Here is a 25,100-nt window from a genome sequence, read left to right on the forward strand (position 1 = left end):
TAAAACTTGCGAATATACAACATTCTTTGCTGTCCCATTGTCTTTGCATATAAATAGATTGTCAGGTTTACCGACTCTTGAACATGCAACATATAATGGTCCATGGGAAAACAATCTGTATTCAGATCTATACCTCATGATTCTAATGATTGCCCTTGAGCTTTGTTGATGGTGATTGCTAATCGACCATTCCCTGTCCCGGTGTCCCGGTCGTCATTTACATCCCCCTGTTTCCCCCGGTGTCCCCGTTGTAGTTGTGTCCCTGTGTCCCGGTCGTCATTTATATTCCCTGTGTCCCGGGTCCCGGTCGTCATTTGTATCCCGGTGTCCCGGTCTGTATATACATTCGTTTTTTAGTTTTGTTTTTCTCCTTTATTTTTTTCCTTTTTTTTTCTTTTTTAGCTTATTTAGATTTTTAGATTTTTTAGTTTTTTTATTAGTTTTTAGTTTTTTTTTCTTTTTAGTTTTTTTGTCCCGGTCGTCATTTATATCCCCCTGTTTCCCCCGGTGTCCCCGTTGTAGTTGTGTCCCTGTGTCCCGGTCGTCATTTATATTCCCTGTGTCCCGGTCGTCATTTGTATCCCGGTGTACCGGTCTGTATATACATTCGTTTTTTAGTTTTGTTTTTCTCCTTTATTTATTTCCTTTTTTTTCTTTTTTTTATACTCCCTGTGTCCCGGTGCTTTGTTGATTGCTAATCGAACATTCCTTTTGTCCTGGTCGCTTTCTCTTTGAGTGTCGTCATTTATTTTTTTCTTTTTTAGTTCTTTTAGTTTTTACCTTTTTTAGTTTTTTTTAGTTTTTAGTTTTTTTAGTTTTTTACCTTTTTTTAGTTTTTTTAGTTTTTTTAGTTTTTTAGCTTTTTTATTTTTTTTATTAGTTTTTAGTTTTTTTGTAGTTTTTGCCTTTTTTTTAGTTTTTTTAGTTTTTTAGCTTTTTTATTAGTTTTTAGTTTTTTTTGTAGTTTTTGCCTTTTTTTAGTTTTTTTTAGTTTTTTAGCTTTTTTATTTTTTTTATTAGTTTTTAGTTTTTTTTTGTAGTTTTTGCCTTTTTTTCTCTTTGAGTGTCGTCATTTATTAGTTTTTGCCTTTTTTTCTCTTTGAGTGTCGTCATTTATTAGTTTTTTCCTTTTTTTTTTTAGTTTTTTATTGGTTTTTACCTTTATTTTAGCTTATTTTTCAGTTTTTTCCTTTTTTTTAGTTTTTTTTTATTTTTTATTTTTTTTAGTTTTTTACCTTTTTTTAGTTTTTTTAGTTTTTTTAGTTTTTTAGCTTTTTTACTTTTTTTATTAGTTTTTAGTTTTTTTTTGTAGTTTTTGCCTTTTTTTAGTTTTTTCAGTTTTTTTTTAGTTTTTTTTTGTAGTTTTTGCCTTTTTTTAGTTTTTTTAGTTTTTTAGCTTTTTTATTTTTTTTATTAGTTTTTAGTTTTTTTTGTAGTTTTTGCCTTTTTTAGTTTTTTCAGTTTTGACGTCACCTGATCCAGTTTTTTCAGGTGACGTCACCTGACACATCCATCCACACATCCATCCACAACTTATTTTTATATATATAGATATATATATATATATATATATATATATATATATATATATATATATATATATATATATATATATATATACTAGCTGTTGGGGTGGCGCTTCGCGCCACCCCAACACCTAGTTGGTGGGGGCGCTTCGCGCCCCCCCCAAGCCCCCCCGCGCGCGTAAGTCGTTACGCGCCATAATAGTTACGCGCCATTGTAGTTGTGTCCCTATGTCCCACCTGTGAATATAGATATATATATATATATATATGGTTTTAACTACGTAAAACTTGCGAATATACAACATTCTTTGCTGTCCCATTGTCTTTGCATATAAATAGATTGTCAGGTTATCCCCCTGTTTCCCCCGGTGTCCCCGTTGTAGTTGTGTCCCTGTGTCCCGGTCGTCATTTATATTCCCTGTGTCCCGCGTCCCGGTCATCATTTGTATCCCGGTGTCCCGGTCTGTATATACATTCGTTTTTTAGTTTTGTTTTTCTCCTTTATTTTTTTCCTTTTTTTTTCTTTTTTAGCTTATTTAGATTTTTAGATTTTTTAGTTTTTTTTATTAGTTTTTAGTTTTTATTTCTTTTTAGTTTTTTTGTCCCGGTCGTCATTTATATCCCCCTGTTTCCCCCGGTGTCCCCGTTGTAGTTGTGTCCCTGTGTCCCGGTCGTTATTTATATTCCCTGTGTCCCGGTCGTCATTTGTATCCCGGTGTACCGGTCTGTATATACATTCGTTTTTTAGTTTTGTTTTTTCCTTTATTTTTTTCCTTTTTTTTTCTTTTTTAGTTTATTTAGATTTTTAGATTTTTTAGTTTTTTTATTAGTTTTTAGTTTTTTTTTCTTTTTAGTTTTTTTGTAGTTTTTACCTTCTTTTTAGTTTTGTTAATTTTTTTTTTTACTTGTGTCCTGGTCGTCATTTATACTCCCTGTGTCCCGGTGCTTTGTTGATTGCTAATCGAACATTCCTTTTGTCCTGGTCGCTTTCTCTTTGAGTGTCGTCATTTATTTTTTTCTTTTTTAGTTCTTTTAGTTTTTACCTTTTTTAGTTTTTTTTTAGTTTTTAGTTTTTTTAGTTTTTTACCTTTTTTTAGTTTTTTTAGTTTTTTAGCTTTTTTATTTTTTTTATTAGTTTTTAGTTTTTTTGTAGTTTTTGCCTTTTTTTTTAGTTTTTTGTCCTGGTCGCTTTCTCTTTGAGTGTCGTCATTTATTAGTTTTTTCCTTTTTTTTTTTAGTTTTTTATTGGTTTTTACCTTTATTTTAGCTTATTTTTCAGTTTTTTCCTTTTTTTTAGTTTTTTTTTATTTTTTATTTTTTTTAGTTTTTTACCTTTTTTTAGTTTTTTTAGTTTTTTTAGTTTTTTAGCTTTTTTACTTTTTTTATTAGTTTTTAGTTTTTTTTTGTAGTTTTTGCCTTTTTTTAGTTTTTTCAGTTTTTTTTTTAGTTTTTTATTGGTTTTTACCTTTATAGTTTTTTTAGTTTTTTAGCTTTTTTATTTTTTTTATTAGTTTTTAGTTTTTTTTTGTAGTTTTTGCCTTTTTTTAGTTTTTTCAGTTTTGACGTCACCTAATCCAGTTTTTTCAGGTGACGTCACCTGACACATCCATCCACACATCCATCCACACATCCATCCACAGACAACTTATTTTTATATATATAGATATTTATTTATGTGTGTGTGTCTGCTACAGTAAATGTCCAAAATTGATGAATGTCGACATTCAGTGGTGAATGTCCAAAATACCTTTTTCCTCCTTGGATTTAGTCACCGTTGCCAGTCAACTTTTTCAGTTTAATGCAAGATTTGATGATAACGGGTTAGGTTTGGTTAGACTAGCTTAGGTTAGGTTTTTAATCCATTTCTGATATTTATAACCAGACTTAGCCTAACTTAGCCTAAACTAACATAATCTAACATAACCTAACATTAACTTTTACCATCATAGCTTGCATAAAGCTGAAAAAGCTGACTCGCAAAGCTAATTGAATCTAAGAAGAGAAAAATGAATTTTGGACATTCACCAGTGAATATCAACATTAACCAAATTTCAGACATTCACGGTAATATATATATATATATATATATATATATATATATATATATATATATATATATATATATATATATATATCTATATATATAAAAATAAGTTGTCTGTCTGTCTGTGGATGGATGGATGGATGTGTCAGGTGACGTCACCTGAAAAAACTGGATTAGGTGACGTCAAAACTGAAAAAACTAAAAAAAGGCAAAAACTACAAAAAAAACTAAAAACTAATAAAAAAAATAAAAAAGCTAAAAAACTAAAAAAACTATAAAGGTAAAAACCAATAAAAAACTAAAAAAAAAACTGAAAAAACTAAAAAAAGGCAAAAACTACAAAAAAAAACTAAAAACTAATAAAAAAAGTAAAAAAGCTAAAAAACTAAAAAAACTAAAAAAACTAAAAAAAGGTAAAAAACTAAAAAAAATAAAAAATAAAAAAAAACTAAAAAAAAGGAAAAAACTGAAAAATAAGCTAAAATAAAGGTAAAAACCAATAAAAAACTAAAAAAAAAGGAAAAAACTAATAAATGACGACACTCAAAGAGAAAGCGACCAGGACAAAAGGAATGTTCGATTAGCAATCAACAAAGCACCGGGACACAGGGAGTATAAATGACGACCAGGACATAAGTAAAAAAAAAAAAACTATCTATATATATAAAAATAAGTTGTCTGTGGATCTGTGGATCGTGGATCAGGTGACGTCACCTGAAAAAACTGGATCAGGTGACGTCAAAACTGAAAAAACTAAAAAAAGGCAAAAACTACAAAAAAAACTAAAAACTAATAAAAAAGCTAAAAAACTAAAAAAACTAAAAAAAAGGCAAAAACTACAAAAAAACTAAAAACTAATAAAAAAAATAAAAAAGCTAAAAAACTAAAAAAACTAAAAAAAGGTAAAAAACTAAAAAAACTAAAAACTAAAAAAAAACTAAAAAAGGTAAAAACTAAAAGAACTAAAAAAGAAAAAAATAAATGACGACACTCAAAGAGAAAGCGACCAGGACAAAAGGAATGTTCGATTAGCAATCAACAAAGCACCGGGACACAGGGAGTATAAATGACGACCAGGACACAAGTAAAAAAAAAAATTAACAAAACTAAAAAGAAGGTAAAAACTACAAAAAAACTAAAAAGAAAAAAAAACTAAAAACTAATAAAAAAACTAAAAAATCTAAAAATCTAAATAAACTAAAAAAGAAAAAAAAAGGAAAAAAATAAAGGAGAAAAACAAAACTAAAAAACGAATGTATATACAGACCGGTACACCGGGATACAAATGACGACCGGGACACAGGGAATATAAATAACGACCGGGACACAGGGACACAACTACAACGAGGACACCGGGGGAAACAGGGGGATATAAATGACGACCAGGACAAAAGGAATGTTCGATTAGCAATCAACAAAGCACCGGGACACAGGGAGTATAAATGACGACCAGGACACAAGTAAAAAAAAAAAATTAACAAAACTAAAAAGAAGGTAAAAACTACAAAAAAACTAAAAAGAAAAAAAAACTAAAAACTAATAAAAAAACTAAAAAATCTAAAAATCTAAATAAACTAAAAAAGAAAAAAAAAGGAAAAAAATAAAGGAGAAAAACAAAACTAAAAAACGAATGTATATACAGACCGGTACACCGGGATACAAATGACGACCGGGACACAGGGAATATAAATAACGACCGGGACACAGGGACACAACTACAACGAGGACACCGGGGGAAACAGGGGGATATAAATGACGACCGGGACAAAAAAACTAAAAAGAAATAAAAACTAAAAACTAATAAAAAAAACTAAAAAATCTAAAAATCTAAATAAGCTAAAAAAGAAAAAAAAAGGAAAAAAATAAAGGAGAAAAACAAAACTAAAAAACGAATGTATATACAGACCGGGACACCGGGATACAAATGATGACCGGGACCCGGGACACAGGGAATATAAATGACGACCGGGACACAGGGACACAACTACAACGGGGACACCGGGGGAAACAGGGGGATAACCTGACAATCTATTTATATGCAAAGACAATGGGACAGCAAAGAATGTTGTATATTCGCAAGTTTTACGTAGTTAAAACCATATATATATATATATATCTATATTCACAGGTGGGACATAGGGACACAACTACAATGGCGCGTAACTATTATGGCGCGTAACGACTTACGCGCGCGGGGGGGCTTGGGGGGGGCGCGAAGCGCCCCCACCAACTAGGTGTTGGGGTGGCGCGAAGCGCCACCCCAACAGCTAGTATATATATATATATATATATATATATATATATATATATATATATATATATATATATATATATATATATATATATATATATATATATATATATATATCTGCATATTTAGCTGTGCCTGTATTTATGGATGCCCAATGTATTATGCACAGCTCAGTGGAAATTCAGTGTTTTTTGTTTAGGCGATTGCAACTTTTTCCAAAGAATAACCAGCCAATGGCACCACATTTCACTATGCGAGCAAGAGATAGGCGAATACAAGTTAGCTATCCAGTAAGGATCACATGCCAAGTTGTTGGTTTTCCTAAGCCAGAGTTGAAATGGTTCAAAGAAGATAAGATGATAACTAAAGATGGTACATTTCTATCTTATTTTTTAGACATTTAGTTCTTAAGATATTAAACCCAAAGAATCAAAAGCCACATGGTTTCCTTTTTATTCTGGCTGAGTGCTTTGCTTTGGTAAATGTCGATCTTAAATTCGTATAATGGTGTGTAGTTTTAGAGGTTTCGGAATTTTGAGAAAGGATAAAGTCAATGGCTCATGTCTTTCCCCTCCAGACTATCACTAATATATTCTAGGTTGATTTAGAAACTCTTCAGAGAGACAGGGAGTTGGATCTCAAGGATGCCGGTAAGACTGAAGACTCCTACTCGGTGGCTCAAGAGAGAAGAGAGAGTTTGAAGTCTAAGACGAAGCAATTGAATATAAGGAAATTCAAAGTCTTTCTGCAATACAAAACTTGTTAAATCAGATTCAAGTTTTGGGATATGAATATAACTAAGCAAATGTATTCAGTAACATACATTCTTGGGCTCAGGTTTCTCACGTATAGAAAGAAAAAAAATGTCTTTTACTGCTTTGATACTTTCAAAATCAAAGCAAGGTTCTGTCAAGGTAAGATAGCTAAAAGACAATTCAGTTGTATTATTGATACGGTAAAAGCCAATATAAGTCAACTGTCAGTCTTAGCCAGTGTATGCAGCCAGCGGGGTGAGGAAACTCCTTAGAGGCTGACCCCCCCCCCATGTTGATGTTTCTATTATTATCTCACTCTTTTTCATATATTTGAGCCGTTTTGAACGAATTACGTCCTGTTCAGAATATATTCTTGCGACGTGCATATTTCGTGTGGATTTGGAAAATTGTTTTCTAACGAAAAAAATTCACGGATTGCCTTTTGTCTCAAAGTAAATGTTTCAATCGCATGATAATTGCTTTACAAGTCCCATAAGAAGATGCAGAAAAAGTAGGCTACAGATTTGCAATATCAATAATATGAGAACATATTTCTTATCTTATTTAGTAGCAGAAACAAAGTTCAGATAGTTCTACTACAACATTTGATTATTTGAATAGCGCATGTAGGAACCAAAATGATCTGAAATCATTTTGATCAGTCAAAAAAGGATTTCAGTCAAAAATGATCAGTCAAAATGATCATCAAAAAAATTTGATCAGTCAAAAATGATCAGTCAAAAAATCTGGATTTGCTGCTAAGCTGTGCTCATTCTTCTCGTGTTTGAGTTAAATTAGTGTGAGCACAGTTACCTTAAAAATAGATTAAATATTCAAAATGAGATCAGAATATCAAGTTATTATTGTTTTTGTACAAATATCTACATGATACAAAGGACTATGATTGTTTGGCTCATTCAACAAAAAGCATCGCTACCATCAGTAATGTGTCTTTGTAGTTTCATGTTAAGGATTCCAATAATTGTTGAGTTCAGTTCAGAACTTGCATTAATAACATACTTTCGACTGATGTTTTTAAAGTTACATTTCATTTGTGTTTCTTAGAATTTATATCAGTTCCACATATATTTTTGCAATTCCTTTGATTTTTTTTTTATTCTTCGTTGAAGGTTTCTCGTTTTTGGGCGTTTTTTTTTTCTTAGGCGACGATTTTTTCTATTTTTATCTATGCGTTTTGATTGACTTTTTTTGTTCCACTGTAAATGTTTTATATTTTCTTCAAATTTCTCACTTTTTGTCTTTCTCTCTCTTGTTTTTTTTCTCAATCTTCGAATAGAGGAGTCAGGAAAGGATTGACAAAAATTTGGAGTAGGGACTTGTGTTTGTAGTGTTTGTCACAATATTTTACTTTGTCTTTATCACCTATTTTTCTTACATCTAAATTAGACTTTTAAACAACATATTTATAAACACTCTGTTAATGACCATGAGTTTGAATTACTTAAAATCGTCATTCGAAATTAATTTTCTGTAAAAAGAAACATCTATTCTTTTGCTTTATCTAAAGAATCTATAGAATGACATGCATAAAAAACAACAAAAATTAGAGCATATACTTTTTTTCTTCTTTCGGATCCAGAGAAAAAAATGTTAGTCCCCTTCCCTAAATCACAAAATTGTAAGTCCCTTACTCCAATCCAAAAAACATTCTGAAAGTTTCATCTCAATCCCCCAGCCGTGAGACAAAACGAAGCATACCGTACTTGTCAAACTACGAGTTCGTATGAGACCTGTCACTTTTTCGTGAAACAACTGACTTAATGCAATATATATATAACGAAAAATATACGCTTAAAAAAACGTATACCGTCCAAAAATTATCTGGAAACAAAATAATTCTGTTTGTAAAAGTAACCCGGAGATATATTGGCTTTAGCTACCTGTTTTATAACATCAGACGATCGGATATGTATTAAGGACACTTACCAATTTTTTAAAGCAAGGTGGGGACTGTGGTGTCTTAGCACTTTTCGAATAACACATTCAATTTTATTTTAAGAAAAAACATGAGCATCAACACTTACGGGTGAAGAAAGTGGCAGAAAGTTTTATTTTTTTTTGTATTAAAAGTATTATCATGAAATTAAAATTATTATCATGAAATTAAAAGAGTACATGCCTTGTGAAAACCTTTGCTGATTAAATTCATCATTTTGTATGAATCACTTTTAATATTGTGGAACTTCAGCAAAAAATGATGGATTTTTGGTTGCCCAAATCCATATTTCCTATTGCCTTTTCATAGCTTCCGCTATTTTATTTTTAACTAATTAACTCAAAGAAATTATTTCTGCTAAACAGAACAGTCAAGCACTACACGTTCCCACGTGCAGTACGGTGAAGCTTGTCGGGAAGATTTTTCCAAACAGATTTGAATTAAAATATAATCGTTGCAAACCAAATACGATAAAGATTATTTCGACGTCACCCTTTATTGTAAGAATATTTTGACTGTGTGTATGCCCATTATGACCAAAGGTTGCTTATATAATCGTAATCCGCAAATATTAACTAATTTCTTTTGTCAGATCATTACATATTTTGGCAAGAAGAGGACTTTTACACATTAGAAATTCAAAACACTCGGTTTGATGACAGCGGGGTGTACAAAATAGAAGCTGCCAACACTTTGGGCGCCATAAGATCACAGTGTCACCTCACAGTTGACGGTGGAGTAAAGGCTTACATATCGCCACTCTTTATGCATGAACTTGAAGACAAAGTTGTAAGCGATAGAAGCACTCTTCACTTAGTGGCTAAAGTAGATGCATACCCTGTGGTTGGTGTGACCTGGTAAGAACACTTTCTTATGAACCAGTTTTGCATAATTGCTCTCACTTCAAATGATTGAATCTGGCATTTTAACATTTTTTTGAGGTAACTAAATCTTTTGCTAAGGTGCTCTCGAAAAAAGAAGATCAGTAAGGCCATGTATGTTCAGTCAGACTTTGATCATCTTGCTGTGCATCGCCCTTCCGAATCTTCCCTTGAGAAGAGCTTAACTAATTATTTCTGGCAATTATCTCAGAATTGTAAGAGCTTCTGCAGCCATGACCCCAGCAAAACACTGGTTAAATATTCCGATGAAAAATTTCTCAAGAAAAGAGTCCAGTCTTTGCTCAAATACATCTTCATCGTTGTTCGGTTATTATATGACACTTAAAGAAGATTTGTTTCGCTTTACTATGGATCATCAGACCTGATGCTGATCTCCAGAATTGGTTACCTCCAGAATCTCCAGGATTAAGGTCTAGAAACCGAAAATTATATTAACGATTGGTTCTGAATAAAAATCAAATTCTAAAACATTTTCAAGTTCTTAAAATGACTTTGCCATAAGAAAAAAGGATATTAGCTCTAAGTGGCTTGCCCTATATTTAGAAAGACAAAACACTTTCCTGGTCACAGATTAATATATATTGCAATTTTAAGTATATCTGGTGAATAATGTGTGTTCAATCTTGGTAAATATCTGCTAAGCTAATCATTTTTATGACTTTTTAAGGTGTAGACCATTAGGAAAGTTGTAGTTGCTAATAGGTGGGCCAGTAATCTCCTTCCGGTATACCTTGGTTTGACGTCAAAGATACCTAAATGGTGAACGTAATAGAATATTGGGAAGAATAAAAATATAAATGCATATAGTAAACAAACGCATTATAAACAACAACTAGAATTAAACAGCCCTCCAAACAGTTGGGGTGCGAAAAAACACAGGATGGTTGGCCCCAAACATTTAGTAAAACCTTAGACACTTTCTCTTTTCGCTAATGGCCGAAGTCTCCTTTTGTATATTTTCTTCATTGAGTTTTCTCTCTTTGTTTCTTTATCTTTTTTTACGACAAGAAGTAAAATACTTGTTTAAGGGGGTGGCAAAAATATACTAAAAAACAACTAAGAGTCAGTTTACAACACAATACCTAATCGACATCACAGACCTTAAACAAACAATTTCATTAAATATACTACATTCAATATTAAGAATTCGTGTGGGGGTATTTTGGGATTACGAGCCATGAGATATATGTTGGGATTGAATCAGAGGCAGTATTTGGGGGGGGGGGTCAGGGGTGGGCAAATGCCCACCCCAGATTTTCCAGGGGGCCCAAGCTTCCACCACAAAGGGCCCTTTGCCGGCCATAATAATCCAGCATGTCCAACATAATCCATTCTGTCCAATTGATTTGAAATTACTGCACGCCTATTAACTAAAGACCATAACTACTTGACGACCCTTGGGAAATTAATGCTATTTGCTATTGATTATTGTAAACTTTGAAAGTAGGTAAGATACATAATAAAATTCTCGAGTTCTGTCAAATACCCATTTCCTAGATGATTACATAACACAAAGTGAGTTGGGGGGCCCAAGATGGAGTTTATGCCCACCCCAAGATTTGGTCCAAATGGCGCCTCTGGATTGAATAGCATTCATCAAGTGGCCTCGGCCAACTTATAGTTCTTCTTCAGAGAAACTAGGTTGCAAATCATTTTCTCTTGCATGACGCAACACAGTTTTATTCAAATATGGATTAAAAAATTTTAAAACATTTTTGTTGCGATGAGTATCATAGCATAGTATTGTGTAGTATGTATATTTGACACACAAAAAAAAACTGCAGGACCATGGACACAAAAAACTAGGACAATGTACAACTACAATTAAATGATTCAATTTAAACTTTTAGTCAAAGTGATTAAAGCACAGAAAACCAATCTATATATATGCGCACGAATCCTTGAATGTAATGTAATCTTTTTTTTTAATAGCTCCTTACTACAGTTCGTTACCACGAACTGTTTGATTAAAAAAAAAGTTCTTAAAACAAAAAAATAGGTGAACTGTGTCAAAACATAGATGGAATTATAGCTAAAACTGTATCTTGAAATCTGGGGCTGAGGAAACTTGAGGTCCTACCAAAAGCCTATAGCATAAATCGGGGGAAGAGTGGTTGGTACTGTGTAGTCAGAATCACTAGTCCATGGGAAGAAGGAAGAGGGTGTCGTATAAGGGTAGATTACATTACGTTCACTCGATGCAGAGTTGTCAATACACAGGAAGTAATAATGAAGTTTGGATTCGGGTATTCCTCCAAACCATCTTTAGCCATTGTTTGCGTTTAAAACTATTATCACGGCCCACTTAATGTGATATATATAACTGGATTTTTTTTTCTATCGCCATCTACTGTAAAAATATAGCCTAAAATCAATAGAATTAGTTATGGTTCTAAATCTATAGAATTAGCCATCCAAACTTCAAATCTGAAACATTTTATGAGGAGGTTTCCATTTGAAATTTTCAGGTTACAAAGCTGAAGAATTTGGAAGGACGCTATCATTCCCTAATTCACAGTGTTATCTTCTTTTTGTAATTTCGATTCAATAGTTTATTGTGATTTGTGTTCGCTTTAGGTTTAACTACTTGATTCATGACAGTGTCTGTTTATTTAAAAATTTTAATTTGTCTTTTTCTGTGCTAGTTTTGGCACCGTTTTAGTCCTAGATTCACTCTTTGAATATCATTTTATTTTTTGGTTACATCGTTCTTGTATACCGGTAGTGTTTACTATTGGCTATTGGGCATTATTAAGAATAACAAGAGGTCTTAGTACATTTTAAAAACGAGGTAAAGGTTCCCGTGGTGGGTTTCAAATTGTAATGGAAATCAAAAAAGATACTAGAACTTTCAACTTCAATATCAAATAAGCTCCCTTCAAAGTTAATAAGACCATTCCTTCAGTGTACAGGAAAGCAAAAACAATACATTCAAGCCGTATGCCTCTTTACCATAGGCAACGCTAGGTTGTTAGTTTTGAACAGAGGGCATGTTTGATCCTGGGCCTTCAAAAAGGCTTAGGGTATTAAGGTGAAACTTTGAGGAAATACTGAAAGGGATGTCGATCAAAGTAAAAATACAAAATATGTATGCTTGTTGACGAAAGGGCGTATCAGCAATATCTAAAGACAAGGCTAATGTCATTAAGTTGAAACTTCCTGGGTATTTCGATGAGGACATTGAAGAGCAACTTGAAGCCAAGTTTCCCCCTCCCCTTGCCTCTTTTAGATCTACCCTCCCGCACTGGTCAAAATTTGGAAAAGTCAATTTTGTTCAAAACAGTTAAAAACTAATAGTCAAAGCTATTTGTAACGGGCTATATACTGTCTTTTGTTTTCGGATGTTAATATGACAATTTTAGCCTTAAATTTTTTATCATTCAGTTCAAAGATCATAAAGCACCAATTGTTGTGTGAAATACATGGGCACCGGCAGGGGGGACATGGGACATTTCCCCTGGAAATTTGGGACTATAAAGTACTTATAAGGAAACCGAAGGAAAGAGAGCAGAATAAGCAAAAACTATGGAAAAAATATGTGTCGCTCCATTGCTGGCTACCTGCCAATAGATTTTGTCCCTTAATAAGGAAAATATGAGTACTAATTTGTGACTGAGTAACCCCCTTCCAGTTTTTCACAAACATTTTTTCTATATAATTTTGTTGGAGCAACAAAAAAAAAATCAAATTCTTCATAGTAATGGATGGTAAGTAGATAACGATCCTTGTCAATAACGAAAGTATGAGCCTAACTATTGATAACATTAGATCAAAGAATCAGCTTTTTATGGTGATTTTAAACATGTATTTGTTTACTAGTAATTAGTACGCTTATTAGTACACAAGAAAATTCATATAATCATAGAAAACACAATGAAAATAACTTAATAAGGGGCAATTTCGGTAAAAATATGCTGTCAAATTTTGCTTGCATTGCAAGACTACCAAGCACCAATAAACTGATATATGAAGTCACTATAATCAGAAATGTTTCCTCTGAACAGGATACTGGGAATTTCTGTATTTTCCCCCTGAACGGACACGTTTATTTGTGTTTTATTGTCATTTTTTTTTTCAGGAGTGATTGTACTTATCTAGTTGTCAATTTGAAAAGTATTTAATTCTTTTACAGTTATGAAGCATAGAATTGTAAAATGTATTGTTTTTTGGAATTCATAATTTAGATTAAAAATATTGAATTGTAAATTTTTATTTGACAAAAATCCTCCTCAATGCCTCACTCTTCGCGCTATAGTTTTTCGGCACTTAAAAAAAACTTACTTATTGTTGTAATTAAACAAACCTTTTGTTTCAGGAATCGTTTTCAAAGAATTGGGACAAAATTTAAACTTTAGCGTAAAGAGAGAAGTTTTGAGGGGGGAAAACCCCTCATATACATAATAGTTTCTGTTCGTTTTAAGTTTTAATGTTGCTGCTTACTTTCAGTTGAAAAAACTCGCTTTTTGTTTAACTTCTGATCGTTTCTTCAAATAACGCCAGGATACCTGGCTCAACCTCCACGAAAAAATCTCCCCCCCCGTAGAAATACCCTTTGGACAATTAAATTCTGGCGAAAATTTACCCAGAACAATTACCCTTATCGTCTCTACGCGTAAAATTGAATTGGTTAAGAGAAAGCAAGACATAAAGAAACTTCGCATAGGAATTCTGGTAAATTCACCCAGTTAAAAATTTCCCCTATAAAGTTCACCTCCAGGAAAGTTCTCTCTCCATGGAAAATTCTCCCAACAGAAAATTTGCCCTCCCATCCCCACCCAGAGAATATATGTATACTTCACAATAACAAATAAAACAACTTGCAAATTTATAACTTAAAAACTTTTTCTCTGTGGGGGTCATTTTACCTCTAAAAACATAGTTATGGGGCTTTTCAACTATGATGAACAAAAAAATTATCTCCAAATTTTGGTAGGACAATTTTGGGACAAAATGGCATGGGAGGGGGCCTAGTTACCATCCAGTTTTTTGTTCACTTCAAATAACACTTTATTTCCGTGAGAATAAGCCCTCTTCCTACGTTGTAGGCCCACTGGGTCGATACAATTATCCCTGGGAAAAAAAAATAAATAAACACGCATCCGTGATCTTTCTTCTGGCAAAAACTACAAAAGTCCTCACTGTTGCAAATTTGACCTTGAATGAAATGTTTTTCATTAAAATTCTATGACTTCTAGGGGATCTTTCCCCTTTCTTCCAAAATCAGACAAATTTTCTCATGCTCGAAGCTTTTGATGCGTGAGAACATAAACTTAATGAAACATGCATTTGGAATAAGAATGATAATTGATGTATCTATTCGTATCAGAATTCGGTTTTTTACAGTTTCGGTTGCTATTGAGCCGGTTCACTCCTTACTTACAGTTCCTTGCCACGTACTGTTACATTATCTATCAAAATCCAAACAGAGATCATTGAAATATTGATTGTTTTTTTCTGCGCTACCAAAAGTGTTGTATTCGTAAAACCTTACAGTTTAATGAAATGTAATTAAACAAATAGAAACGGTTTTTCAACTAAAGTAAGGTGCAAGTTTAAACTTTAAAAAAAATGTAATTACTTTGTATATAAGGGGGACTGCCCCCTTCTCAACACTTAGTTCATTAAACAAAAGTTTTTTAGTACTTTGAAAAAATCTTTTTTTTCCATTTAAAAATTTTCTTAAAAATTGGGATGAAAACAAACTTCACAGTAAAGAGTAAGGAGCTAAAGAGCAGACAACCCCCTTCATACAAAGAATATTCTATTAAAATCTGTTCTTTGTTTTCTGTAGGAAAACTCTTATCTTATTTAATTTCGGATTATTTTTCTAATCATACCCAGGCCTAACCAAGATATAATTTGAGGTACCGGTACCTTAAATCCCTGGTTAATTGCTTTCAAAATGCGTAAGTCAGTAATTATAGGTTGATTAGTCCTATCATACGTTTAAATTTGCAATTTTAATTTTGGATAAAAATATGGATATACTTGAAAAATTGCCGATAAAAAGTAATGTTGGTGAAAAGTCCTTGTTAATATTACTACTAAAGAATTTCGGTTGGATGAAAAGGAGTATTATTGTTTTAATTCTCTTACTTTATGCTAAATCTGAGTCAAATTTCAAATTTCTATTTTTGTGCTCAACAGACATATCGAGATTTATACTTTGAATTGAATACCAGAAAATCACAAGATAAAAAAGAATTAATTAGAAATCTACCACAGTTTAAAACCCTGAGGGTTTAGATCACCAATCTATACCTATTAAAAACAAAAATAGCAAACTCGTAATTATTTGTTTTTAGGGAGTATTTTGACTCATATGATTAGTTTGAAGCACATACCTACACGCATCTTTATTAAAGTTCATATTTTTCTGACGATTTTGGTCTTCATTCGAATACTTTAAGATTAATAGAAGAGGAAATACTAACGAAGAGCTCTAAACTGACAGGACTCACCATTATAAACATTCACCGAAATATTGAGGTAGACATCGACTGTGTAACAAATAGATACGGCGGTTGTGGAAATACACAAATAGACTTTTTCTTATAAAATGTGAATTCTGTAACTTGAGCGAAATATATTGAACTTTAAAAAAGTGGAAAGATGCGCTATGTTGTTATGAAAAGTAAAAATTTTGATTAGTAAAGTTTTGAGATTTTTTCAAAGCTGACACTGTTTATTAAAACGTTATTTTAAAAAGAAACAGTGATTAATTAATGCTTTATTGCATCTACTTAAAACCCTCGTTTTAAATGTCTTCTATGTATTTCTATCTCTTTGTCTGTTTTCTTGTTACACCCCTAAGAGAACAAGTATTTAACGTTTATGTCAAAGCTGACACTGTTTATTAAAACGTCATTTAAAAAAAAAGAAACAGTGATTAGTTAATGCTTTATTGCCTCTACTTAAAACCCTCGTTTTAAGTGTCTTCTATGTATTTCTATCTCTTCGTTCTGTTTTCTTGTTACACCCCTAAAAAACAAGTATTTAACGTTTAAAATATCTTTTATGAATATGCAAGTTGTATCTTTATCCTCATTTCCAACTCATCATTGCTATTATAGTTACTAAGCGATGCCATACAGTTAGATGACGTACTAAATGATTTGACCCATATAAATTGTCACAAAGAGTGTGTGACCCCTAAAGATGGTTCAAGACCAATTTTTTTCTGACAATAAAAAGCTTAACTCATCGCTATATCGGTCAGAAGTGCTAAGGCAAAAAATTATGCAGAAAATATTAAATATCATATTTTTATAGATGGTGAACAGCTTTTTTTTATGGTGGGACGGTTTTTATAACTTGCTATTTTTTCTATCAATATTTTTATACCGTTTTAATTTCAGCAGATTTATTAAAACTTTAACTCTCACCCGATTTTAGATTAAACTTACGACCATTTCCACTACCTACCTACGACAAAAATTGTCAAGGTTCCCATTAAAGTCTGGGTATTTCTTTGTTCGCAATTTTAAAGTAGTAACCTATTATGCGCCCCCTAAAGAAAATACTGGATTCGCCCCTGCGGCTCCCTCCTTTATTTTCTTGTGAATTGGTCCAACTAACCAGAAATTACTTTTGTACTGTTTGTATTCTAATATTGGCCTTAATTTTTTAATAAAGTAAGCTCAGAAATCCCCTAATGCAAACTGGGGTAGAAAATGGAAGCCTCCTTTGAATCCACGTCTTCTGCATTCTATGTTTTGGCATCCAGATACTCAATTGGTTATTTCAGCCTCTTAGTTGTAAGTTGTGACTTCAAAGTGCTAAAACATGAAGTCTGGTGAATTTCAAACGTAATTTTGAATTACTTACTTAGGGTTTCACAATTGGAATATTCGCCCTTCAATCAATTAGCTCCAGAGTCCTGTGGATAGTGGATCAATTGGAAACCATTGTGAAAAAGTTCACTACATCTTATATTTTCCTATAGTAGGTTCATGGTATAATTGTGGCCTCATAATTTTAATTACGACTACTACTACAAACAACAACTCACTGCAGCACCAAGCCACCTGAGGCAAAAACAGCTACTAATGCTCATCCTCCATCCTAATCTATTCAAACCCTCCCTCTTTACACCCTCCCAAGAAATTCATATTTCCCTTAATTCTTTTCTTATGACATCCTCCCGCCCCATTTGGAGGTGACCTACTTTTCGTTTGACTTTAGACAGTGGCCTAACAAGGGCTATTCCAGGTAATCATCATGTTTCATCTGCAAAAAGTATCCTAGTCACCTCAACCTTTCTCTCATTATAGGCCTAGACAGCGGGATTTACCCACAATTTTCGTGCAGCTTACTGTTTGAGATATGGTCAGCTTACAGCTTATTGTTGAGATACGGTACCCAGAACAATCCGTGGACAATTTCTTGATTCTTTTCTTATGACATCCTCCCATTTCATTCAGGTATGACCTGCTTTTCGTTTGGCCTTAGACAATGGTTATTTCGGGTAATCATCATCTTTCACCCGCAAAAAGTATACTAGCCACCTCAACCTTTCTCTCATTATAGGCCTAAAAAGCGGGATTGACCCACAATTTACAGCTTACCGCTTACTGTTGAGATACGGTACCCAAAACAATCCGTTGACAATTTCTTAATTCTTTTTTATGACATCCTCCCATCCCATTCGGGGCAAACCTGTTTTTATTTTGGCCTTAGACAGTGGCCCAACAAGGGCTATTTCAGGTAATCATCATCTTTCAGCCGCAAAAAGTGTCCTAGCCGCCTCAACCTTTCTCTCATTATAGGCCTAGACAGCGGGATTTACCCACAATTTTTTACAGTTTACTGTTTGAGATATGGTCAGCTTACAGCTTATTGTTGAGATACGGTACCCAGAACAATCCGTAGACAATTTCTTGATTCTTTTCTTATGACATCCTCCCATTTCATTCAGGTATGACCTGCTTTTCGTCTGGCCTTAGGCTGTGGTTATTTCGGGTAATCATCATCTTTCTTTCACCCGCAAAAAGTATACTAGCCACCTCAACCTTTCTCTCATTATACGCCTAGAAAGCGGGATTGACCCACAATTTACAGCTTACCGCTTGCTGTTGAGATACGGTACCCAAAACAATCCGTAGACAATTTCTTAATTCTTTTTTATGACATCCTCCCATCCCATTCGAGGCAAACCTGTTTTTATTTTGGCCTTAGACAGTGGACCACCAAGGGCTATTTCAGGTAATCATCATCTTTCAGCCGCAAAAAGCGCCCTAGCCACCTCAACCTTTCTCTCATTATAGGCCAAGAAAGCGGGATTGACCCACAATTTACAGCTTACCGCTTACTGTTGAGATACGGTACCCAAAACAATCCGTAGACAATTTCTTAATTCTTTTTTATGACATCCTCCCATCCCATTCGGGGCAAACCTGTTTTTATTTTGGCCTTAGACAGTGGCCCAACAAGGGCTATTTCAGGTAATCATCATCTTTCAGCCGCAAAAAGTGTCTTAGCCACCTCAACCTTTCTCTCATTATAGGCCTAGAAAGCGGGATTGACCCGTAATTTTCGGACAGCTCCGTAGACAATTTCTCTGGAAAGCATCTAGCAAATCCTCCTCTATTTTTCGAAGCGCTTAGGCTTCAGAACCATACTTGACCGCTGCCATCACTGTAGCTTTCACTTGTAATTATTTGTAACTACTTACTTAAAGATCTCTTGAATCCTAACTTGAGCGGAAAATGACTGAACAAGGACACGCAGAACAACAAATAAAAACTAATAAGTCACTGCTAGTGAAAAAAGAAGAATACTGGAAGATTTTGGCTGGACCTCCTGCTCAACCTTCCTCAGTGCAAAACGGAAAAAGATTTAGGATTCAATCGTTTGGCAATTATATTTATGTTTTCCCTGAATTACCATAAATCAACAGAAGACCAAAATGTACGTATGATGAATATAAGTACGAGATAGGTGGCTTGGAGCAAAGGCCTCTACTTCAAGCCTTCTTATCATTCAGAATTAATTTGCTTTCATGATTATGAATTCAATAAGGTATGAAGCAAGTCTACCTTTCTCAGTAAAGTCAAGTTAGGAACATTTAATAGGGTGAAGCCTATTTTTTGATATCCAGGGGTAATTTTTTTCCGTTTTTTTTCAGCGGAAATGCCAAAAAAATAATTTTCAGTGAAAATACCCCTGAAAAAATCTTTGCCAAAACATTGTAGATCTGTGGGCTTCTGAAGGCAAAGGTGCTTATCAGCACCCTTGCTGCTGATTAGTCAAAGAGCTTGGTGCTCTAGGCTGTTTTAGTCTGGCTGTTGCTTTGGCCGTTCTAAATAAATAGTTAATCTTGAAACTCTCAGCCGCTGCCAAGTGGGGCTGCAGGAATAAAAAAGATGACTGATAAATCCATTGGAGAGGGAGGGGTGAATTTAAAAAGCCCAAAAACAGGCAAATTTAAATTTAAATCATCTAACACTTTTAAATCCCCGCTGTTCCGACTGTCCGCCCAGTTCCTATAAAAATGCACTATTTTGCATGACAAAATTTATGAATACGATAATTCCAGAAAATTATCTTTAATTGCATTTTATTAGCAAATTCTGCTAAAAAATTCATTGGATTTTGTTGAACCAAGTGTATGAATATTTTAAGGTGCAAATGTATTTCATTTACACACAAGTTGGGTGTGGCATGTATACTAAAAGCGTCATGCACTAGATCACGCTGGCAAACAAAAACTATTTAAATACAATTATCGATAATGAATAAATTCAGTAGCCGCAGAAAAAAATGACAAATAAAACATTATTAAAAGCCTATTTTTTACTTACAATTTGAAGAAAATTATTTTTTCGGGGGATGGATTCAAAAAACTTTGAAAAATTCATCACAAATTTGTTTATATACATGTTGTTACGTTTTTACGAGTCGGACAAATAATTTAAGGGGAGGGGTTCAAACTCTGCAAGATACAAAGATGCAATAAAAAGTACAATATATTTATGGCGAAATTTACAGCAATTGATTTCTTGAGGGTATGTTGCTAATCTTGACAAATAAATAATTATTAATCGTAACGGTGGCTTACTAATATAATAGACAAGAACCACTTGAGAGAACGGATATGGCCATTAATCTAATGTTCATCCTTCGAAAGGGTAGGTAGCTGACGCCTTGTGGCAGCTGCCTCGTTCAAGCTCTGCAGATAAGGGCACCATCTGTTGTAGTTGACTGGAACCATTCGCAGTAACACCAAAATTAGTAGGTCTCGGGATCACAAAAGGGATTCTCCAGTTGCTTTCTTTGACGCTTTATGATCAAAAAGGCCTTTTTAGAAAAAGGAACACTTTAGCTTTCTTTTTTTTAGAAGACCCCTCTTGTAGGCTCCGGCCCTTTCGTGGGTGTGGCAGTAGCTGCGACCTAATAAAGGAGGAATAATGTCTGTAGTCAAACAGTTCGTGGTAACGAACTGTAGTAAGAAGCGACCCGGCTCAATAGTAACCAAAACTCTTAAAAAACGGAATTTTGATACCAATAGCTACATCAAAAGAATCGCATTTTAATGCTGATTTCAAATGTATAAGTTTCATCAAGTTTAATCCTACCCATCAGAAGTTATGAGCCTGACAAGAATTTGAACTATTTTAGAAAATAGGGGGAAACACCCCCTAATAGTCATAGAATCTTAAAGAAAATCACGCCATCAGATTCAACGTATCAGAGAACCTTACTGTACAAGTTCCAAGCTCCTATCTACAAAAATGTGGAATTTTATATTTTTTGCCAGAAGACAAATCACGGATACGTGATTATTTGTTGTTTTTTTCCAAAGGTGATCGTATCGACCCAGTGGTCCTATAATTTTGTGAGTGGGCTCATTCGAACGGAAATGAAAAGCTCTAGTGCCCTTTTTAAGTGACCAAATAAATTGGAGGGCACCTAGGCCCCCTCCAACGCTCGTTTTTTTCCGAAGTCGTCGGATCAAAATTCTGAGATAGCCATTATATTCAACACAGTCGAAAAACCTTATAACTATGTCTTTGGGGACGACTTACTCCCCCATAGTCCCCGTGGGAGGGGCTGCAAGTTACAAATTTTGACCAGTGTTTGCATATAGTAATGGTTTTTGGGGAGTGTGCAGACGTTTTCAGGGGGATTTTTTGGTTGGGAGGAGGGTTGAGAAAAGGGGGGTATGTGGGGGATACTTTCCATGGAGGAATTTGTCATGGGGGAAGAAGATTTCCATAAAGGGGGCGCAGCATTTTCTAGCATTATTTAAAAAAACAATGAAAAAATAAATATGCAAGTTTCTTCAACTGAAAGTAAGGAGTAGCATTAAAAATTAAAACGAACAGAAAATATGACGCATATAAGGGGTTCACCTCCTCTTAATATCTCAGTCTTTACGCTAAAGCATTTTTAGAATCTGAACTATTTATTCTATGGCCTTTGTGATTCAGGGGACAAAATTTAAGCTTTAGTGTAAAGAGCGAGGTATTGACGAGTGGGTGAACCCTCTCATATACATAATAAAAATGTATGAATACAGAAGTTTGTTACGTAAGCTAATTCGTAAGTTACATATATCTTTTACTAATGGAAACGTTCGTAAAAAACTAAAAGTTCTAGTTGCCTTTTAAGTACCCAAAAAATTGGAGGGCAACTGGGCCTCCCCCCTCCTTTTTTCTCAAAATCATTCGATCAAAACTATGGGAAAGCCATTTAGCCAAATAAATAAATATGCAAATTCCGCTTTAATTATTCATCTGCGGAGAGCCGAAATCAAAACATGGATTAACTAAAAAACCTAAACAAGTTTTTTTTAACTGAAAGTAAGGAGCAACATTAAAACTTAAAACGAACAGAAATTACCCCGAATATGAAAGGGGTTATTCCCTCTTCAACGCCCTACTCTTTACACTAACGTTTTTACTGTTCTAAAAATTAGAGTTGAGAGAAAGAGTCAAACTTTAGCGCAAAGAGCAGGGCGTTGAAGAGGGAACAGCCCCTTTTTTTGCCATAGCAAAAAACGTGTTTTTCGCCGTAGCAAAAAAAACAGCAAATTTGCAGTCTCCGGTATTCGTCGTCATTACCTTTAGGATTCGAATTGGCCAGAGGAGAAAGCCCGCAAATTTGGCTAGGAATAAATCTCTGATTTTAATGTTCGCAGGATTCATGCCTAATAAATGAAAGATTATAAAGTGAAAGAAACTTATCTTTCCGTGAGGGCCGAGCCTCACTAACGTATCCAAGTGAACACTCAGTCCAACTGTGCAAGGTCGGCCCAACTGCTAATCCTTCTCTACACTAAAAAGTGTAATTAACGCGCAGGCAAATTATATCCAATTTTCTCTACACACCACACTTGGCTATCGTATCTAATTTTTTCAATTTAAAACGCCAAAAATCTGATTGTGTGATAAATTCAAGCATCAGATTGCACAATTTCTGTAGTAACTGAATTAATTCATGACTAAGGAATCAAGTTCAAACTATTCAAAAGTTCAAATAGTTGTAATCCCTTTGAGAGCTAGTTCAATGCTGCAGCATATCAGTATACTGCAGACATCTTCTTTGAATTAAATTCATTTTTTTTCGGTAATCTCGGTTATAACGTTTTTTTTCTGATATTATGAGAAATAGAAACATTCAGATCGAAATAAAGATTTTTAATTTTATGAATGGCTTAAGAATATTAAGTGGAAATTTTCAGGGCATGATGAGGGGGATGTACAACTGACGAAAAGACAATATTTGCATACTTCCTTATATGAAATTGCTCCGTATATGAAAGAGGTTTTTCCTCTTCAACGCCTCGCTCTTTACGCTAATGTTTGACTCTTTCTCTTAACTCTACCTCTTAAAACAGTAAAAACCTTTAGCGTAAAGACCGGGGCATTAAAGAGGAAAAACCTCTTTCATTTACGGAGTAATTTCATATGTGGCCTTTTTTAAGTGACCAAAATATTGAAGGGCAGCTAGTCCGTTTCCTCGTCCATTTTTCTCAAATTCTTCCGATCAAAATTTTGAGATAGCCATTTTGTTCAGCATAGTCGAAAAATCTAATAGCTATGTCTTTTAGGGCGACTTAATCCAACACAGTCCGTGGGAGAAGGGCTGCAAGTTATGAACTTTGCCCATTGTTTACATATAGCATTGATTATTAGGAAGTATACAGGCGTTTTCAGGGGAATTTTTTCTGGTGGTGGGGGAGGGGGTTACATGGAAGGATATTTCCATGGAGGAATCCATGGGAGAAGACAATGTCCATGAAAGGTCGCTGGATTTTCCAGCATTATTAAAAAAGACAATGAGAAAATAAATAAATTAAAAAAGTTTCTTGAACTGAAAGTAAGGAGCAACATTAACACTTAAAATAAACAGAAATTATTACGTATATGAGAGGCTTTTCCCCTCCTCAATACCTCGCTCTTAACGCTAAAGTATCTTCAGTAATCTCAAAAGAGCTATTTATTCTAATTAATTCTAATAGGTCATTATTCTAATAGGTCATTCGTAAAGAATTGGAACAAAATTTGATCTTAAGTGTAAATAGTGAGGTATTGACGAGGGAGAAAACCCCCTCATACACGTAATAAATTATATGAATATAGAAGTTCGTTCCGTAAATTAAGTCGTATATTATGTATATTTATTACTAATAAAAACGTTCGCAAATAAAATTAAAAGTTCTAGTGGCCTTTTTAAGTAACCAAAACAATTGGAGGGAAACTAGGTCCCATCTCCGGCCCATTTTTCTCAAAAAACGTCCGATCAAAACTTTAAGAAAACCATTTAGCCAAAAAAGTTAAATTGATATGAATTTTTTTTTTTAGTCATTCATGCATGGTGAGCCAAAATCAAACCCTGCATTAGTTCAAAAACGTTCAGAAATAAAATAAGAACAACAAGTTTTCTTAACTGAAAGTAAGGAGCCACTAACTTAAAACGAACAGTAATTATTCTGTATATGAAAGGAGCTGTCCTCTCCACCGCTCCTTACGCTAAAATTTGACTCTTTCTCGCAAATTTACTTTTTTAAACAATAAAAAACTTTAGCGTAAAGAGCGGGGAGAGTTGTGGATTATAAATAAACAGTGTTCTGATTGCCAAAGAGTTCGTGGTAATGAACTTGAAGTAAGGAGCGATGCGGCTCAGTAGTGACCAACACTAAGAAACCGAGTCTTGGTAACAATGGATACGTCAAAAGATTGAATTTTGATGCTTATTCAGAATGTATAAAAGTCATCAAATTTAATGTTACCCATCGAAAGTTACCAGCCTGAGAAAATTAGCCCTGAGAAAATTTGGAAAAGGAGGGAACTCCCTAAAACATCCAGTGATCTGAATGAAAATCAAAACATCAGATTTATCATATTAGAGATCTTTATTTAGAAGCAAAATCACGGATGCATTTTTATTTACTTTTTCCCCAGGGTGATCGTATCGAACCAGTTATACTAAAAGATCGGGAGGGGGCTCTTTTGGTGGCAAATCCAGAGTTTCAATAATTTTTTAAGCGTCCAAAATGCTGAAGGCAGCTAGTCTGTTCCCTCGTCCATTTTTTCTCAAAGTCTCCGGATAAAAATCTTGATGTAGCAGTCTTGCTCAGCATAGTCGACAGATCATAAAGATATATGTTTGAGGTTGATTTGATCCCCCCACAGCCTCCTTGGGAAGGATAGAAGCTATCA

At 33.9% G+C, this 25,100-nt stretch overlaps 1 protein-coding gene across 1 annotated transcript in view; it reads left to right on the forward strand.

Annotated features, from left to right (window-relative positions):
- Window positions 1-25,100, forward strand: part of LOC136028528 (titin-like) — a 524,102-nt gene that overhangs the window by 301,648 nt on the left and 197,354 nt on the right. The window contains exons 44-45 of the mRNA XM_065706373.1: window positions 6,021-6,193; window positions 9,126-9,390. Coding sequence (XP_065562445.1) covers window positions 6,021-6,193; window positions 9,126-9,390 — 438 coding nt within the window. The remainder of the gene's footprint in view (window positions 1-6,020; window positions 6,194-9,125; window positions 9,391-25,100) is intronic.

This window comes from Artemia franciscana, chromosome 6 (genome assembly GCF_032884065.1).
Source record: "Artemia franciscana chromosome 6, ASM3288406v1, whole genome shotgun sequence".
In the NCBI taxonomy this organism is placed as follows: Eukaryota; Metazoa; Arthropoda; class Branchiopoda; order Anostraca; family Artemiidae; genus Artemia; species Artemia franciscana.